The sequence below is a fragment of the Ctenocephalides felis genome, unplaced genomic scaffold, assembly GCF_003426905.1.
Source record: "Ctenocephalides felis isolate EL2017-DRISC unplaced genomic scaffold, ASM342690v1 CF-g0.4_SCAFFOLD_01886, whole genome shotgun sequence".
NCBI lineage: Eukaryota > Metazoa > Arthropoda > Insecta > Siphonaptera > Pulicidae > Ctenocephalides > Ctenocephalides felis.
The window spans coordinates 157,182,676-157,205,015 of NW_020538040.1; the positions used below are offsets into that span (position 1 = coordinate 157,182,676).

The following is a 22,340-nucleotide window of genomic DNA, read 5'->3' on the forward strand; positions in this document are numbered from 1 at the left end:
AATATTAATATATATATATATATATATATATATATTGTACTATCTAATTAGCTTTGAATTACACTTATTATAGAGAGTCTTAAGACCCTCATTGACGGTGACGTTAATTAGCACACAAACTCATAGAACAGTTTTGTAATTCTAAATGTCTGTAATAAGGAAAACAAAGTTAAAAGTTAAGATTTCTATCAGAATTCAAAATTGAATGACTTAGGAATGGTTCATCTAAATCTGGAGCCATCAACAGCTACGTGCAGTAAGCTGCGATTGTTTTCTGCATTACATAATAAGCTTGCATGAGGAATTCGATAAAAAGCTTTTGCATTCGGGTGTCGAGCTTTGTAAAATGTAATAAATTATGTATTAGGGGGCGTCCATTAATCACGTGAGCAAGTTTTTAAGGATTTTTAGACCCCCCCTTGGTGATATTTGGTGATATTCAAAATTATACTCTCATCCCCCACCAAACATCACGTGAAAAAACTGTAAAATTTTTGATTTTTTTTTTTTTAAATGTTTGAACTTTTTAAAAAATAGTAAAAAAATAAATACACGTGATATCTTGCTAAACCCCTCTCTCCCCCACGTAATATTTCGTGATTTTTTCTCAAACCCCCCATCCCCTTAAAAACCTCAAGTGATTAATGGACGCCCCCTTATTGTAACATTTCTATGAATAGAGTTGTAGTTTTACCATTGTGAATCGTGCTGGCACTCCGCATATCAAAATGATTCGAGTACTACCGTACTCTAAACAGGTATCGCGAAGTGAAGTCTCTACGTTCGGTTCGCGTCGTTTCAGTTCGTGGTCGTTCGAGCTGTGCCACACTCCTGTAGTTCCGACACCGGCTCGTTGGATTGTCATATCAGATTTTATGTAGACTGGGAGTGCTTTGGTTGTCGTATATTTTTGATTAGTTTTTAAAAGAACGTATAACATTAATTTTTTTTTTCGAATGATAAATAAATATAGTATTAGTTTCAAGTGTTGTGATGATGATGCACGAACGGTGTGCAGTGTATTTTAGTTAAATTAAATCAATAACAGTGATAGTGAATTTAAGAAACCCTACAAGTACTTCGCGAGTGTTTTGAATCATGTGTATGTGTAAAAAAGCAGCGCATTGTGCCGTATACTATCATGTCGAGCTGTGTCATTTACCCAAACTTTTTAGTTAAAAATCGATTTTGAAAATGGACGTAACTAGACGTCCCAGAAGTCGTTCCTTCGAACTGTCAGATGTGTGATTTTAATTTTCATGTGGATCGGTTATTATGAGATCAACGGCCCCTATGTCGCATGAACGGGCAACGTGTATCATCATCTGGACGCTTTGTTTGTGATTGTTCCCATGGACGGTTTGGATTGGGCCCATGGCCCGGAATTCGCGTTACTGGCAGTAATCTGCCTTTGCACAACGACCGCCTCCAGGTTCTACAGGTTCTTAGCCAGGTTCTCAGGTAAAGTCACCTTAACTAGCTCATTAGTGGCCTGCCACCACAGTCATTAAGGCTGCTATGCATAACTTTAAATCGAACACCATAATAATAGACCCTTGTACACGTAAAAATAGAGTACTGTTTTGTTTCTTAACATTGTGACCTTTTTTAAAAAAAATTGCCTTAGTACTGGTTTTTGGCATAAGTTGTAGCCTTAGAACTATTCAGTATATGCATGTAAGTTCAAAAAAAATATATCATAAAATTCGATAAATTCCGTATCTCTTCGCGTTTTCGCATAAGTTTAAATCGAACACCATGTCAAATTCGTTAGAAGTAATAATAGACCCTTGTACACGTAAAATAGAGTAACGTTTCGTTTCTCAACATTGTGACCTTTTTTAAAAGTCTTAGTACTTGGTTTTTGGCATAAGTTGTAGCCTTAGAACTACTCAGTATATGCATGTAAGTTCAAAAAAAATATCATAAAATTCAATAAATTCCGTATCTCTTCGCGTTTTCGCATGAGTTTAAATCGAACACCATGTCAAATTCGTTAGAAGCAATAATAGACCCTTGTACACGTAAATATAGAGTACTGTTTCGTTTCTCAACATTGTGACCTTTTTTAAAGGTCTTAGTACTTGGTTTTTGGCATAAGTTGTAGCCTTAGAACACTCAGTATATGCATGTAAGTTCAAAAAATATCATAAAATTCGATAAATTCGTATCTCTTCGCGTTTTCGCATAAGTTTAAATCGAACACCATGTCAAATTCGTTACAAGTAATAATAGACCCTTGTACACGTAAAAATAGAGTACTGTTCCGTTTCTCAACATTGTGACCTTTTTTTAAAAGTCTTAGTACTTGGTTTTTGGCATAAGTTGTAGCCTTAGAACTACTCAGTATATGCATGTAACTTCAAAAATTATCATAAAATTCGATAAATTCCGTATCTCTTCGCGTTTTCGCATAAGTTTAAATCGAACACCATGTCAAATTCGTTACAAGTAATAATAGACCCTTGTACACGTAAAAATAGAGTACTGTTCCGTTTCTCAACATTGTGACCTTTTTTTAAAAGTCTTAGTACTTGGTTTTTGGCATAAGTTGTAGCCTTAGAACTACTCAGTATATGCATGTAAGTTCAAAAAAAAATCATCATAAAATTCGATAAATTCCGCATCTCTTCGCGTTTTCGCATAAGTTTAAATCGAACACCATGTCAAATTCGTTACAAGTAATAATAGACCCTGTACACGTAAAAATAGAGTACTGTTTCGTTTCTCAACATTGTGACTTTTTTTAAAAGTCTTAGTACTTGGTTTTTGGCATAAGTTGTAGTCTTAGAACTACTTCGTATATGCATGCAAGTTCAAAAAAAAATATCATAAAATTCGATAAACCGTATTATCTCTTTGCGTTTTCTTCAAACAACATATCTTGTCTTCAACTAAATCCCATGCTATTTGCTAATCAAACTTCATTTAAATGGATGAATGAATAAAAACTTGCGGACGTAGTAAAAACTTGTTTATTATATGTATACATATACATACATGTATTATTATATACATATATTATAGTACATTTGTATATAATATAGTTTGATTAGTTGTTAATTGGCATGTTTCAATTTGTTTCTTAAAAAATTCAGTAAGATTCAAGCGCACGACTATGTTTCTCTATATTGCGAATGAATTGTACAATTTGCTTCATTATGTCATACTAAACACGTGCGTAAATTTAATGGACGGTGTTAAGTGATATTTCAATCATTTGGAAAATAGAGCATTAGTTTCGTACTCGAACTTGTTTCCCTAAGTTTTCACGAATTTTCGTAATTCAATTCACATGCTATATTAGATTTACCTATGAATGAATTTTATTAAAGGGAATCACATGGCTTCAGATTGTTGTTACAATGTTTCAACTATATTTAACCTTTATCAATGTTCAATGCATTTATTATGTAAAACAAATCCAAAATTGATGTGGTGTACCATATCCAATTTTGGTATGTTATTCCTATGTACTATGTTAAACAATTCTAAAAAGGATTTGCTCTACAACATCCAATTTTGGTATGTTACTTTAATAGTCCTATATACTATATAAAATAAACCCAAAAAAGCTTTGCTCTACAATATCCAATTTTGGTATGTTACTTTAAAAGTCTTATACATTATGTAAAGCAAATCCAAAAAAGATTTCTCTACAATATCCAGGATTTGTATATTATTTTAATAGTCCTAAATACTATATAAAACAAATCTGAGTAACCCAACATACCAATAACATACCAATTTTGGTATGTTACTTTAATAGTCTTGTACATTATGTAAAGCAAATGCATGAAGGATTTGCTCTACAATATCCAATTTTTGCAAGTTATTTTAATAGTTTTATATACAGTGTAAAAAAATCCAAAAAAGGTTTGCTCTACAATATCGAATTTGGTATATTATTTTAATAGTCCTATATACTATGAAAATAAATCCAAAAAAGGTTTGCTCTACAATATCCAATTTTGGTATATATTTTTAATAGTCCTTTTTTATTGTGTAAAACAAATCTAAGAAAGAATTGCTTTATAATATCCAAGTTTAGCAAGTTATTTTAATAGTTCTGAATATTATCTAAAACAAATCTTAAAAAGATTTGCTCTACAATATCCAATTTTGGTATATTACTTTAATAGTCCTATATATTATATAAAATAAATCCAAAAAAAGTTTGCTCTACAATATCCAGTTTTGGTATGTTACTTTAAAGTCTTATACATTATGTTAAGCAAATTCATAAAAGATTTGCTCTACAATATCCAATTTTCGCAAGTTATTTTAATAGTCCTATATACTATGTAAAACATATCCAAAAGAAGATTTTCTCTACTATTGGTATTGGTTTATTTCTATATATTATGTAAAACAAATCCAAAAAAGATTTGCTCTATAACATCCAATTTTGTTATATTACTTTAATAGTCATATATACTATATAAAACAAATCTGAAGAAGCTTTGCTCTACAATATCCAATTTAAGCAAGTTATTTTAATAGTCCTGTATATTATCTAAAACAAATTCAAAAAAGATTTCTCTACAATATCCAGGATTGGTATATTATTTTAATAGTTCTATATACTATATAAAACAAATTTGAAAAAGATTTGTTTTACAATATCTATTTTATAAAGTTATTTTAATAGTCCTGTATATTATCTAAAACAATCTAAAAGGGATTTGCTCTACAATATCCAATTTTAGCAAGTTATTTTAATAGTTCTGTTATTATCTGTATATTAAAATAAATCTAAAAAAGATTTGCTTTGTTGAATAGTTGAATTATTTGAATAGTTTTATATTAACTAAAATAAATCCAAGATGATTTGCTCTACAATATCCAATTTTGGTATATTTTTTAATAGTCCTATTTATTATCTAAAACAAATTCAAAAAAGATTTCTGTACAATATCCAGGATTGGTATATTATTTCAATAGTCCTATATACTATATAAAACAAATCTGAAAAAGATTTGCTCTACAATATCCAATTTTAGCAAATTATCTTAATAGTCCTATACATTATCCAAAACAAATCCAAGAAAGATTTGCTCTGCAATATTCAATTTTGGTATGTTACTTTAAAGTCTTATACATTATGTAAAACAAATCCCAAAAATAATTGCTCTACAATATCCAATTGAAGTATGATCTTTTAATAAATCCAATCCAATATCAATTAAATTACTTCTTCATCTTAGATTTAGATATATAAATCGTTCAGAATAAAATTTTCCTTTAAATTTTATTACTATTTTGAAATTATTTATCGCCTAGCTCAAATTTTACTACATTTTTGCATTTTGACCAGAAAATTGTATGGAAATTTACACAATTCACTAAAGCTCCGTATATTGCCTAAATGAAAGATATAGTACTAAAACTTATTTTATAAAATGATTGATAATTTATACATTTTTTATTAAATAACTGATTAATTTAGGTTAAAAGAACTTCTGAACAACAAATTCATGTATCTTAAGTATTTGTTGTAATAGATTAGAGTTAGACTATTTACAAATTTATGAAAGCTTGATAACTTTATTCAAAATCTACTTTCTTTTCTTAAATAATTTTTGCCAATCCACAATTGCATTGACTACAAATTGAAAATTTATTGAAATCATTTTCACAAACCACATTATATAAATATATATATATATATATATATACATATGTGTGTGTGTGAAACGCTGAGCTTTTGTCAAGTTTATTTCATGTTAGAAGTCCATTTGAAAGCTCTATATCGTGATTTTTATAAACATGGGAGTTTTATTGATCATTGTGAATAATTTCACAATAAAATGTTTTGTGATCTTAAAATTATATAAGAAAATGAACAATACTTTTCTGGTATATGAGATTTAATTTTTTGCTTTAATTTTCTTCTTTGCTATATATAAAATAAATATGTGTATACATGAGTACATAGCTCAGAGTATTTTCTAAGTAGAGTCTAGCTAGAATATTTTCAACTTCATTATTTTAATTACCAAATCACTATCGAACAATTTTTATTGAATCACTGGTTTAAAATGTTGCCGAATTGTTATTATTTTATTAAATTTGTGTTCATTGATTTGTAATCACTTAAGTGTAACTTTTCATAAATTACATAACTCTGATTATTTAAATAAATATAGATTAAATTAGTAAATTTATACTAATTACTCTCGGCGTTTTAAAAAATAGAGAATATGATACAAACTACGAATATGAAATTTCTCAAGTACAAAGTCTTTTCCATCTCAAACACTCATTGTAAATCTATTCACATCACGTGTTCGGAAATCAATGATCTCATGGTTTATTTTTAAATAAAATAGCTATTATAACTGTATTCTCTATCTCTTTTTTCCTTAGATATTGAAAAATAATATGCCATTTATATTAATCGCAATAAAAAAATATTTTAGCCAAACTGTAAAGGTATCAAAAATATATTGTACATAAAATTCATTTCTTGGACAAAAGTTTTATTAAAAACCATTGAAAATATATACTTCACCATGATATAAACTATAAAGCTAAAAAAACTTTTAATAAAATACTTTGCAATAATTAATTATTTAATTATCATCAAATTAAAATTAAAATGTGTGTGAAAAATAATGATAATGTATGTGAATGATGCTTTTAAATATTTTAATACGTTCTGAATAAATAATCGACTTAAAATAAATCATATAAACCTATTTATTTACAAGAGTTATTTGTTCTCGCATGATTCCAATTGGAAACCGTTTCATTCATTGGAATATGTAGCGGTTGATGCAAAATTTTCAGAAAAGTTGTTTTATTGCGGTTTCTTTTAAAGTTTTTAGTCATTTTTAATAAAATATAAATTAAATTTATTTTATTGGTTAATCATTCTTAAAATAATTCGTATTTATGAGTTTTGTGTATTATCACATTATTGAGTATGCTTGCGTATGCGATCTGTCTTAACCACTTACATTTTTAATAGAGTTTCTAGTTTTATATTGAAAACTAAGTGTACACTTAACTCTCATTCGTTTTTAATGTTTTTGCATTAGTTTACATTTATAATATTACTACTTACACTATATTTTTTTGTTATACTTTTACAAAATATATTGTTACAGTTTACACAAAATCTAAATTTATTTTAAATATAATTATGTAATCGGACCTAATTTTCTCTTGAAATTATCGATAGGAAATCATTTAAACTTCTTCTAGCTGGCAATTTACTATCACATTACCAACCTTTAACAAAGTACAGGTAATCGATTAGGTAAGATTGTGAATTATTTATTGTTAGTGGCACTATATGTTTCACTCGAGTTATCTAACGTACCGGTTCTCATTAGAATTTATTTTTATAAAGGATAGCAAGGAAAATTAGTAGGATATGTAGGATATGCAAGATTTTAATAAATTAAAATATTTTAAATATGTGAACATTTGATTTATTTTTCATAGATATTTGATATTAGTGAAAGTTTTTATGTGATTTCGAATTATTTTGATTGTAGTTTTTCTTTTTACAATTTATATTTTGTTAGGGATTCTAATTGACATTATTCAAAAATTTTAGATGATGATTGAAACGAAATATCCAAAATTTAAATCATTTTAGATAGAATAATTTAATTTATAATAAGATTCGGAATAATTAACTTTTTGTAGCGTAGTTATAGTAATCGCAAAAAAAATTGAAAATGAAATTTTTTATATATCTTTACGTTTCAGAGGTTTCTGAACATTTTGGCATACCTTAGAAAAAATTGATGCATGTGTGTGTGCGGATACAAATTTTCGTCGACGATTTCGGGAACACGGTTCAAACGATTTCAATTATTCAAAGAACATTCGATTCCTATTGATAAGAAGATGTGCTGATTAGTTTTTTTGCAAAGGCAGGTCTAGCCGCTTCGAAGATACGGGGCAAAAAGTGCCAAAAACGGCAAATCACTTTTTAAGAGAACGGAATGTCCGATTTTAAGAGTTTGAAAAAACATTTTACTTGTATTGACAATATGAAGAACTGATTAAATTTTTGGGAAGGCAGGTCTATCGGTTTTGGAGATCTAATGAAAAAAGTAAAAAAAAATGTGATTTGGCGGTCATAAATGATCATTAGACATAGGCACATCAAATTATCAGATATTTTATAGAGATTTTAACAATAAGTATAAATTTTGTTTACATTCCTATGGGTTCCGTACCAATGTTTATCCCTGAGACGGCGACGCGGCGCTTACGCGCTTCGATATTTTCTCTCTATGCAGCTAAAGCAGTACGATTGCTTTGAAAAAAAAGTTCAGAATTTCCAAATATTCTAAAATACACTTTTCTTCAAAAGTCTTTTTTTTTTCAAAAAAAAAAAGTAAATTTTTGTCAAAAATTCATAGTTTCTCAAAAATCTAATTTTTCAGAGTAATTTTTTTTCAAAAATGTTAATCTTTAAAAAAAAAAAAATTGGTACGGGATGATCTAGCAATTAGGCACGATGTCATGCACCACTAATCTTTCTATTATTCAAGTTTAGGGATTCCAATTGACATTATTTAAAAAATTTAGATGACGAATTAAACGAAATATTCAAAGTTTAAATAATTTAATTTAAGATAAAATTCTAATTAATTTAAAATTTCTTCCTGATAATGACATCTCGCTAATTTTACGATTTTAATATAAAAATTAAGAGTGACTGTTTTTCGTTTTTGCTTAAAAAGGTAATGAAATAGTTCTTTTGGAAAATAATAATCAAAGTTCCTCTACTACATGTTTTTTTTTCAAACATTGATTATAGCTATCTATCTTATACTGTAGGCAATTCTGATTTATTGCACGATCTTCTATATTATAGAAAAAAACATTGTTTTCGCTTCGATTTCAGAACTCTCACGTACGAAACGACGAGACTGTGGACTCCATCGATTTCTTTTTTATTACACAGGAATAGAAGTTTCGTACCCACACGCTTCTATTTTATTCTGTTCTCCTATATCGCGTCGTGCTCGCGTGCTCGTGTGTCTATAAGTTAGACGGATAGCTGGAAATGAATTACGAAAAGTATTTTGCTTTTTGTTCTTATGACGAATTTGCTAGTGCATTTTTGTTGACTTTAAATAATATTTTTAATTTTGACTAAAAGGTGGTTTTTAATTATATTATATTAGACTTTGTTGTTATTCATTGTTGGACATCGAAACTGTAATTTGTCTATATACTGCCAACAGGGATTAGAAAATTAACACGTTAATCACCATGTTTATTATTTTATTATTTTATATTATTGGCTTCCTCTATTTACACAATTGACCATTTACAATACATCTTAACTCAAATATTTTCTACATAATTTTTAAATATACATACATACATATTTATATTTTAATTTTTGATCTTACTAAAAATTCACATATTACTCTTGTTAGTTACATGTGTCTGATGGGAAGAAGTTCTACATGAATCATGTCAGACGTGTTTGCCACGGTTTTTCGAAAACAAAAGTTTTAATATAATAAAATAATTAATAATAAGCTATGTCAGTCATATATGTGTGATATAGAAAACAGTGTTTTTCCAGGAATTGTGGCAAAAAAAATGTTCTTCGATATATAAAGTTTTCTTTATACATTACTTTTACTTTATACTAAATTATCTATTAAAGTTACCATGGTCCATGGAGAAGTTTTTCTGATATTATAATGGCGATTAACGTGTTAATATTCTTCATTATCCTAATATTCTTCATTAAGTATTACATTACTTCTTATAAAGGAAAAATGCAACTGTGTTTTTTTCACGATTTATATATCGATGTCATTTTTTATATATAATTGCCAAAAGATTTACTTAATGTCTATGTAGGACAATTGTAAATATATTGTTGAATAAAAAAAATTCTTCATTGTCCAAAACTGAACTGAATTTCTTAGTAAGTAAAGCACATTAGCGAATTATTTGCTTTTGGAATTATTTTGCTTTTTGTTATATGTCTCAATTCAATAGAATGGGGGGAAACACTAATTTATCTTAAATGTTGAAATACAATGAAAATATCTCAGAAAGTAATACTTGTGATAAATCAAAATCACTTGTTGTTAGAGAAGAATTAAAATTAACAGAAGATAACATTAATTTATTTAAAATGTTGAAAAGCGATGAAAATATCTCTGAAAGTAATATTTATGTAAAATCGCTATCCTTACTGCTAATATTTAAACATTCTATTAATGAAAATTACTTATTGTTAGTAAACAATTAAAATTGACAGAAGATACCACTAATTTATCTAAAATGTTGAAAATACAATGAAAATATTTTGGAAGCAATATTTGTGAAAAATCACCCTCCTTACAGTTAATAATTAAACAATATATAAAAGAAAATTACTTATTGTTAGTGTAATTTTGTACGTAGTTATAGAATTTTATTAAAACTCTCCTTCGATAAACTCAGGTTGTTGGGTTATAATTTAACCCTTGTAGCTGTGGACTGTATAAAACACTGATTTGTTTGTATATTATATATTTGTTTCAGTTCTAATTACAATCACTGATTTGTTACTAAGTTATAATGAAAGAAGATATATTTATTTATTATATACTATACATTTTGTTTCGCGGACTTTTCTTTTAGAAGTGAACAACTAGTTCAATTAAAATACTCCGCTACCCTCTCTACCAGGGGTAGCATCCATTCCGTGTAAAGCTTAATGCCCTGAAGGTTGTCACCTTCATGGTCAATATAATAAAACGAAATTACGTCCGAACAGTTAGTAAATAATTAAACTTGACAGAAAGTACCACTAATTTATTTAAATGTTGAAATACAATGAAAATATCTCTGAAAGTAATATTTGTGAAAAATCACTATCCTCAGTGTTAATAATTAAACATTTTATTAATGAAAATTACTTACTATTAGTAAACAATTAAACTTGACAGAAAGTACCACTAATTTATTTAAATGTTGAAATACAATGAAAATATCTCTGAAAGTAATATTTGCAAAAAATCACTATTAATAATTAAACTTTTTATTAATGAAAATTACCTATTGTTAGTAAAGAATTATAATTAACAGAAAAAATACTAATTTATTTAAATGTTCAAATACAATAAAAATATTTTTGAAAATAATATTTGGCAAAAATGACTATCCTTACTGTCAATAATTAAATATTAGTAAAGAATTAAAATTTAGAGTATTTTATTGTGTAAATTCTATGAGTCAATAATGATTTTTACTACAAAATTGCGCAGCGTCTGGTATGCATAAAATTATTTCCTTATTCGCGACTTATTTCGAACACCCCAATTACTTTTTTCTCCAACGCTCCTATTATGTGCTATTGTGTGAGTTTTGTGTTTGATTTTTGTTTTATCGTAGTTTCGTATATATATACTACTACTTCCTATGTACAGGACGTTAACTTTTACGACTTTTATTATTGGACTCGAGCCAAATTTCTTCAGCACGAGACTTCGACCTCATTCAACCCCCTAGACTCGGATAGTGCATAGTTGCAGATCATTGTCTCATTGTTTTTTTCACTATATTCTTGAAAAAGTCATAATTTTTAAACGCACAGAAATATTATAACACACATAAAGTTTTGTCTGATTGTGAGTGCTTTTTTGTGAAGATCGTGATGAAGTTTTTATGTCTGTTTCTGCATTACGTATGTACTACTGGCCACGAAGGAAGGAACAATACCGTGCATTCGAATGCATCAAAAATGCTTAAGAATTTCGAAAGCGAACCTGACATAAATCATATTTTTTATTCTTTGTAAAAATGTTTTATTTACGTTATATCATGTATGGCAATGTATCATTTTTGAGAAGCATGGTGATGATGTAGTAATCGGTGGTGTGAAATTAACGAGAAGATATTACAGGTGAATTTTTTTAGACGAGGAGATAAAGTTTTGTAAAGTTTATCAGTGCAGGTTCTTATAATTGAGCGATTATTTCATTTATAATTATATATATATATATATATATATATATATATATATATGTAAATTTGGTGTTGATTTAATTTTTAATTTTTTAATGAGGTATGTTGATTCGAGCAGTAGCACCAAGTAAAAAGAACTAAAACAATTATGAATTAAACTTTATTTATCCATACGTTTTGGTTAGTTTTTTTTATTTTAACAACCCTGACATAAATGTAGTTTTAATTTAACAACTCAATTCATAGTTGGAATATTTAAATTATTGATAGCCTGGATTTACATTTGTATAATAGTGTAGTGTGATTTATGTGTTAAATAGCATGACATAACTTATTAATATATATATATATATATATATATATATATATATATATATATATATAAATATATTAGAGTGGTCTTTAATATGGACATTTTTTAATTTCCTTGCTTTTCCCAAGGGCTCAAATGGTTCCAAATTGATAAAAAACAATTCTCTGAAAGTTTTAGCTCTTAATATTATTATTTAGATAGAGCGCAATTCAATCAAAGTTTTATATGGAAATAGCATGGAAAAATTTTCAAAAATTTTAAAAATGTATTTTAAATGCAATTTAGCGAACAAATGAATGAATAAAACTCATTCATTTGTCGCTAAATTATAGCTAAAACTTTTTTTTAATTTTCAAAATTTTTTCCATGCTATTTCCATACGAAGTTTGATTGAATTGCGTCCTATCTAAACATTAATATTAAGAGTTAAAACTTTCAGAGAATTGTTTTTTATCAATTTGGAACCATTTGAGCTCTTGGGAGCAAGGAAATTCGAAAATGACCATATTAAGGACCACCTTAATATATATATATATATATATATATATATATTGTATATATATTATTTAGATTTCTGAACTTTATCTGCATCATGTCAAATATATTTGCTTATACTTGAAACTACACCTGCACAAATGCCAAACTAATGAATCTACTTCTTATCATTGCTTTTTATTTATACGTCATTTTATAGAAATTTATAAACACAATTAATTTCGACATTTTTTTAATTTGTTCTTCATGGCTTACAACACCCAAATATGTACGTGATATTTAAAACAATAACAAATTTGTACAGGCTGACAGAAAACACGTGACGCATATGACAACCAATTTTATGACGGTAACCTAGGCAAAACGGTTTTGTGATAACGAACAAAAAATATGGATATGTATAAATTACGTCATCGCGTTCAGGAAACAAGTTTGTTTTGAAATAAACTGAGAAATCTTAGATTTTTGAATGCGGAAAAGTAACATCTGTGACACCTGCACTTTTTTTTCGTACGTATCGTAGTATCGGGTCTCGTGCGACGAGTGGAACCGAAAACTGCTGTTTGTAGACGGTGCGCTAAAATGTTAGTGGTGTAGGTTCTAGAAAATATTTTAATTTTTTTTTTCAAATATAATGCATTTTGTATATCGCATTCAGACAAACAAATCTGGTATGAAAGATCACACAAAATATCTATACATAGTATATATTTAGTTATATACGTCATATATGTCGTTATTATATGTGTGGTAGGACGGGGTACAGAGGGGTATAAATTTCAAGGGTGTATTTTTTAAAGAAATAACGTTGATCTGGTTTTGAATTGGTTGAAAAACAATTAAATAACGCGTACTTAAAAATTATATTAAGGTCTCGTAAACTAAACAACAGTGCTCACGACCACAAAAACTAACAACCAAAGAAAATTTTGTTTTTATTTTGGATTTTCAAACATTGCCGTTTTTCTCCCAATAGTAACGTCGTAAGAATCAAGGCGGTGGTTGGTTATACATCTTTTTCTCTCTACTTTCAAATATTGTTGTTGAAAAATGCTTAACTTTACTAGTTTTTGAGATGTCGGTGGTGGACCATTAAGCCTCGTTCTACTCTATAATATGATCATTTTAACATTTTATGGCTTTCACTCATTTATTCAATCAAACGTATATTTATTTCTACATTCATACATTGGTTATTTTATTTTATTTTTAAATTTATACTCTTTTTTGGTCATCTTGATCTCTTTTTATTCGTCTGGTTTTATTTATTCTTGTTTATTATTAGCAAATGATACTTTATTGATATTCATATAATAACATATTAGATTATTTGCATATATGTAATATATTGTTTAATATTGTGAAATCAATTATGAATATAGAAAATGAAATCTTAGGATAATAATTTAAATAACTAAAAAAACAGAACTGTTATGAAAATTCACAGCCACATTTTGAATAGAAAAAAAACATGTGAATAATGTTACAAATTAGTATTAGAATTATGTAAGAACTCCAAAATAAAATATTATTAGTGCAGATCACATGTAATATTAAAAAGTTCGTATAACAAAATATCTTCTTATAACTTAAGTTATAATAGTTTTACTTGAACATAAATGATCAATAATGGATGTTTTTTACTTTTTTTTATTCGCAAACGATACTTTATTGATATTCATATAATAACATATTAGATTATTTGCATATATGTAATATATTGTTTAATATTGTGAAATCAATTATCTAGGATAACTAGATGTAAATTTCCAAATTGTTAATTGGGAATTAACGCGAAGAATTTTACACTACAATTATGCATTTGCTTAGTACATAATTTATAAAAATACGAATATTTTTAAAACGCGCATGATTGTAAATTTTTCTTTCTTATGTTATATCCTAATGCTTCGATATGGACTTTTAGGCAGAAATTATTGCCGTCCATCGCATACTCTGGTTCTAGTGTAATATTTATTAACTTCCCGTAGGGTAAGTTATAGTAATCGCAAAAAAATCGAAAATGAAAATTTTTATATATCTTTACGTTTCAAAGGTTTCTGAATATTTTTGGCATACCTTAGAAAAAAGAATACCTTATGTGTGTGTGTCTGTGTGTGCGTGTGTGTATGTGTGTGCGGATACAAATTTTCGTCAACGATTTCGGGAACACAGATGAAGCGATTTGAATAATTCAAAAAACATTCGATTCGTATTGATAAGGAGACGTGCTGATTAGTTTTTGACGAAGGCAGGTCTAGCCGTTCCGAAGATATGGGGCAAAAAGTGCCAAAAATGGTAACTCAGTTCTAGTTTATTCTAGGTTTTAGTGTATTCTTTATTCTTACATTTAAATTACTGTTAAGCACAATATGAATGATAGAAATACTTGACGTTTTTCTCCTTGAGGGCGAAAAATATTTAGCATGACCTATCCTTATCGTTATACTTCTTGTTAGAGCGTCTCACCCACTGCACCGGGTCCTGGCACGGGGCGTCCGTCGCGAAGAAACGTGTCAAATAAATGTTGCATCATGATGCGCAAGAATGTATCACATCTGCTACTTATGTGGCCGTAATGTCGTTAAATAAATAAGACGGTGGAGATAGACACGGAAAGAGATATAGCGGAAGAGAGCGGGAAGGCAAATTGGAAAGAACGAAAAAAGACTCAAAGATAACGATCCGAGAATATGGTGGTTAACTAGTTGCTGTAATAATAATTAAAAAGCTCTTAAGAGAACCGACCAGATCTGCTTGATGGCACGATAGATATGAATATGATTTATGTCTGTTAAAGGTAGATGATTTTCGTATTCGCACTCGCTTTAATCATCTATGGACGTTCTTATAAATTTTAATGGAAATTCCTTTGCTATATTAGGAAGCTTCAGTGATGCACATTTTGTGAATAGTATGGCTGATGATTCGTATAGTTGAACATTTATAAGGTACGAGGGCAAAAAGGTCCACCACCGATATCTCTAAGTGAAGTTAGGAATTTGTTAACAACAATATTTGAAAGTCGAAAAAAATTTATAATCAGCCATCACCTTGATTTTTACGACGTCGCTATCAGGAGATGAACGGCAATGTTTGAAAATCTATAACAAAAGTATTTTCTTTAGTTTACGAGACCTTAAGGGGCACAACTAGTGTGAAATTTCGAAAAAATCGATTTTTGTTTTTTTTTACATATTTCGGTAGATTACACATTCAAAAATAACATTTAAAAATTTCAAATCGATATCTCAATTAGTTTTTGAGTTACAGCCATTTTATCTTTAAACGCGTTTTTCTCGAAACAACATTTTCTGAATTTGCTGCAGTGATTACTCAAAAACGAATGATCCGATCACTATCAAATTGTTTTTACATGTTCTTTATATAGTTCTCCATAAAATGAACTATCGATTTTTTGATCGGATCAAAAATCGAATTTTGGCAGTCAAAAAACGACCAAAATTTTGGGTAAAATTCGACTTTTTATTTAAAACGCCGCCATTTTGTCAATTTTTGATTGATTTTATTTATCGTAGTTCATTTTACAGACAAAATTATCTAGTTTAACGAGAATTATTTTGTTTTTGATTTCATCCACGTAGAAGGCCGGAATCATTGCAGCAGTTAAGGGTCTTTTTTTGTCGCGCCGTTGGAGATCGACGATAACTTAAAAAATATTTAATTTGTTACTTCAAAAATTTTGCTATGTATTCTTAAAACATGTATATATATATATATATATATATATACATTCCTAAATTTTTGAAATGATTGATAAAGTAGTTTTTTTTAATATAAATTCCCAAATATCACCTTTTTTTAGGCGGTTACACTAGTTGTGCCCCTTAATATAATTTTCAAGTATACGTTATTTAATTGTTTTATAAGACGTATTGTTAATTCTAAGTTAGATTCAACAGATTTTTTATATAACCCCTATAAAAGCTTACATGTGGGTGGGGTGAAAAGACCAACCGAACCTTTAACACGGCAGAGGAGTAAACAATAATAAATAGTAAATAAAATAGTAAATTAAGTGAAAAAAAGTAATTTTGCAAGACATAAATTAAATATATAGTTATCTCTACTCTGCTAATGACTATTTCTTACAAAATACGATCAGGGTTATATACAGTGCTGACAACTATTATTACCCTAACTAATACATACTTTATCTCTTTAGTACTCATGAAATTTTGCATTAGTTGAATAATTTAGCTATTATTTTATAAAATCCCTTTAAAATTAAAAATTAGACATTGGATCCTGCTCTCCAGACCGTCCCATTTCACTCCATCTATGGGTTAAAAAGGACCAGGTGATAATTTTTTTAAAAATAGCAAAAAAACATTTCTACAATGATTATTTAGCCTAGAGTTTTACTGAACATAGTCAGATAGATGTTTGTTTGATATGTGTTAATAATGGTGGTATGAATAATTCTTGAATGTATGAATTCTTTCCATTATATCCATAAAAATAAATTATTTATTTTATCTGGGTTGTGAAATTGATAGAAAATGTTTTGAGTGTTACTATTGTTCTGCTGCATTCTTATATTTAGTGTACTGTCTATTTGAAGGTATTAAATATATTTTACTTAATGTCAAGTCGGAAATGACTTGTAATATGAGAGCATTTTGTGCTATTTCATATTGTAAACATGGCTTTCAAGAAGCGGCGTGTATTCCAAATCCAGAAATCCAAGCGTGAAGAGTAATTTCGTCGCATGATCTTATCTCTTATTAATACACACTGTACTAAAATATATAAAAAAATCCATTTCCCAGGCAACAAAGCATTTTTCTATGAGCATTATGTATGTATATTTCAATGCTCCCGGCATGGCGGTCGCATTTAATTACATACTATATGATTTTTTACTGCGATATAAGTTTATAATATAAATGAGAATGTATTGTCGCCTACCAAATTGTTTAATTATGTTATGTAATTACGAACTATTTGAATTGTTTTAAACAACACGTGTGTATGTTTTTTTTTTCAAAAAAAGTCAAATAATTCAAAATATATAAATCTGGATTTGCTCGCTTATAAGTCGTTTGTTAAATAGCGTTTGCAATTTGCTACTGCAATGAGTCAGTTCAAACGAGGTTATTAATTTCTCTTACGCGATAAATTTCAAATCTTTGCATTAATGAGCCGCAAACGTGTTAGAATAATACTTAGCATACCAGTTATTACGATCCGAATAAATATTTACTCATTAACCTATATATAAATTACGGCGAATAAATTTCAGATATAGATCCATTGGCGTTAAATTATAACCGCTTCTGTATTGCGTTTATTTCTTGCAAGTGGAAATTGAAAAGTGTATCACCTGAAGCATTGATACGGATATTATATTCATTCCGTTTGATTGCGCAACGAATTTCTTCGCATTGATGACAAATGTGTCGATTGCATTATTCCGCTTAAAACGTTGAGTCGTTCTCGAAATACCAGTCATCGCGACCTGGAAATTTGATTTTTTCTTTACATCCGCGTATACATCATATCAAATGGGAAATCGGAAGTTTCTTGAGACATATTTACGTATAGTCAATAATTTACTACAAATAGCTTATAGCAAGAAATATGACTTATTGGGAATCAAGCGGTTTTTCTAACTAAGCTTGCATATTGGCTTTAATCAAACTAGATCGCTGCATGTCGTACCTGTCTATATTATTAGTAGCGGTTGGTGTTTTACTTGGGCATGTAATCCCTTTTTCTTCGTGCTCAAAAGCCGTGTGCAAGTGCAGCCAAGAGTATTAGATTAGTTGTTTTACAGTTTCGCTTGCTAGCGGCGCAGGCATATAGGTGTAACGCCGACGGCTCTTAGGGACACCGAACTCTATCGTGGGTGCCTTTTGCTTTAATACATGCCGTATTGCTCGTCGTTTGTAATGTTAGCGCCATCGCATCGCGGATCATCGGGACGCTCGAGACGCTCGACAGCTGTTGTTAAGGATGTTGCCAAAATGTCGATAGAGGAAAGTAAACCCATTAACATATTGCGCTCTTAAAGCCCATTCACAAACGATGTTAGTAATATGTTTCTTTCAATTTCATTTACCATATTACGTCATTACCATCAAAATCATTTGCCATCAATCTAATAGAATGCACTAGCAAAAATCATTTTATTTTTAAGTTTTCATTTTTTCACTCGATTTTTTTTATTATAAATCTATCAGGTTAACCATTAATCATAACTTTTGACTGTAGCATTTAATTGGCCTCTCAAAGTTGATGTTTATAAATTTCAAATTGTTAGTACAGCAAATATTAATTCTTGAAAACTTGGGGCAATTGTGTCATGATTTTTACGGTTTAAGAGTTTAAATGAATAAAACTAATAAAAATTAACCACAGTAACCGAAAAATAGTCACAATTTCACCAAAGCTCTAGTTGCACTTAAAAGCTCACAATTTTCAAACCACTTTATGTATATATATATATATATATATATATATATATATATATATATATATATATTGTAGAGTTTTGAACAAGAAAAAAAAGTTTTTTAATAAACTATTTCTTTATTTATTTATTTACTGTCGACGTTTCGGAACTAGGTACGTTCCATCTTCAGGACATCTGTCAAGAAACATGAGCTTGATAAGATTTAAGCGAACAATATGTTTAAGAAAAGATAATGGATTTTTTAATTAATAAAATAGTTGAAAAAATAATGTACAGAAATATGATAATATGATCAAAATGAAAATGATAAAAATAAATTAGTGGATTATATAACAGGATATAAAAATGATAAAAAATTTTGAAAGTTTTGGAAAGTTTTAAGAAAATGGTAATGACAAAATTGTTTTCTTAAAACTTTCCAAAACTTTCAAAATTTTTTATCATTTTTAATATCCTATTATATATATATATAATCCACTCATTTATTTTTATCATTTTTATTTTGATCATATTATCATATTTCTGTACATTATTTTTTCAACTATTTTATTAATTAAAAATTCCATTTTCTTTTTTTAAACATATTGTTTGCTTAAATCTTATCAAGATCATGTTTCTTGACAGATGTCCTGAAGATGGAACGTACTTAGTTCCGAAACGTCGACAGTAAATAAATAAATAAAGAAATAGTTTATTGAAAAACTTTTTTTTTGTTTTTTATTACTTTTTGGATTCGTGTTCGAAACTCTACAAATTATTCACAAATCCAAGACTCTACCATTTAATATATATATATATATATATATATATATATATATTAAATTATTTAAACAGTGTGTTAACTTGAAGAACTTCAGTTGCTGTTAATTAATAAAAAAAAATCTAATCTTGAATTGGATTTATTTTTCCAATTTATTTAATGGCTCGCTCATTTATATAATGAGCGCATATGTAATAAGTGCATTGGTATAAATTATGCAGAGATCACAGTACTATATTTTTATGATAAAATGAGAAATGTATTATTAAATGATATACATATATTAGTTTGTTAACGTTTATAGATAATTTTAATCATGATGTTAAATGTTAAAATTTTATAAAGTTAATCGTAAATTTACATAAATTAATTTTCAATTTTTCTTTCTAATTAATTACTATTATTTTATATTATATATAAGAATACTATTATATGTAATCTGGATGCCTGTCCGTAATGATTACATGTTTAACCTGTATAATAGAGGTACCGAGATCGAATTTTGGTACTTTAAACTTTGTATGAAAATTGATTATATCAATACTGAACGCGATAAGCTAATATTACATATATGTAGAATCTTTGTAAATTTAAATTAAATTGAATAGAATAGAGTATGATTTGAATAAAAATATTATATGTTAAAATCAATATAATAAATTCTCAATGAACATGTAGATCTTCGAATTTTATAGAATATAAAATGAAAATAATATTTTATGGGTCTAAACGCTATATGACATTTATGTAGAGTGTTGTATATTATAATATTTCTTGAATATTTTTGCGCTAACACAAATGATCGTTTTTCATAAGTGCAATAAGTTCAAAATTTCTACAAATACTTTTGTTATCTGCTAATATACTGCAATCATGGGACAACATTTTTCTTTGAGTTTCCTTCTAATTCGTTACTGAAACCATTCGGAGCATGTTGTGAACATTGAACAGACTTCGAATACACACGGCATTAAATGTTTTCATAAAATAGAATATCTCTTACTGCTTGCTCTGCCTGCTTTTAACGTCATCATTGATGGTTCATATCGTTTCAGTTTCTGGTAAATTTACTCAAACCTAATACTAGAGCAACTTACGTTTTTCGCCAGTGTTGTCGCTTTTTATTTAATGATTATTGATGAATGTGAATTGAAATACAGTTTTTATTTATTTCATATATTATGCTAACAGTGTTGATATATGAATGTTGCTGTATAAACGTAATAGAAAAATTAAATATGGAACAATCATATTTAAAAAATGTCGAACATAAATAAATGTTCATTATCAACGAATTCAAGACTTATCAATCAAATATCATTGAGATAAATATTTTAGCCATGCAATTCAGATACTGCTGAATTTTATCAAGATGAACATCTAATTGTAATTTCAGCTCACACACTTGTATAGTTGGAAAGTATGCTATAAGCGGTAATTTTATTCCACGGGATTAGAATAGAGCTCTTTGCGGGTTAAAATGAGCGCAAGCAGACGTGATGGTATGACATGTAAGCGAAATAAGAATTCTGTTTGATCTAGAGTTAAAAGTCAAGCGCTATTAAAACTAGGAGTCGTGCTCTATCATAGTAATACACTTTTTCCTTATTAGTTCATATAGTTATCATACAATTTGATACTGATTGGGAATATAATATTGAATAAAATTTTGATTCTTAAAACTTGAATCGAGATCATCCTCATCAAAAACGATAATTGGAAGCGTTGCACTATCTACTTCTCTTCATTTTATATGGTTAATAATTACATAATTATATATTTCGTACGATGCTTACTGAACAGAAGGGATTCGTGCGATCGGGCGTGTGGGTATGTAATAGGTTTGAGTATCACGTGTTTCGCACGCGTCTGCAATGTTCTGAATTTGAGAGTGGTCTTCCACTTTCGTTGTTGTTGTTGCCTGTTGTTATTTATTTATTCGCCGTCGCGTTTTGTAGTTTTCCTTTTCGCTTATTTTTAAAACCTCGCGCGTTCCTTGTGTCGGCGACGCAAGTTGCACTCGATTGACTATTTTCACACGAAAAAATCACAATATCAATTTGTTTTATTAGTACTAAAAAAATCACATCCCATTAGCATATTTTATAGTATTATAAGATTTAATTAATTTTGATATCGATTTTAGAATTGTTATTTCGGGAAGTAGCATTGCATGGTATTACACAGAATCAGGTTTTCTTGCTCTTGATTCGACACGTATAAGATCTTGCACAATAGAAGTATTTCTTATCTACCATATTTTTGTCTTATATGTAGAGTTAGAGCAATAGTTTGGGTAAATGTATTTGCATAAATCTGCACATAGATTTGATCAAACTAATAAATTATAAATATAATCTATATATAAATATAATAGTTTAGTATAT

The 22,340-nt window shown here is 28.2% G+C and overlaps 1 protein-coding gene across 1 annotated transcript in view; it reads left to right on the plus strand.

Annotated features, from left to right (window-relative positions):
• The first annotated feature begins 993 nt into the window (after positions 1-993).
• LOC113376901 (protein spitz-like) overlaps positions 994-22,340 on the plus strand; it is a 183,276-nt gene continuing 161,929 nt past the window's right edge. Inside the window, exon 1 of the mRNA XM_026616992.1 lies at positions 994-1,461. Coding sequence (XP_026472777.1) covers positions 1,353-1,461 — 109 coding nt within the window. The 5' untranslated portion in view covers positions 994-1,352. The remainder of the gene's footprint in view (positions 1,462-22,340) is intronic.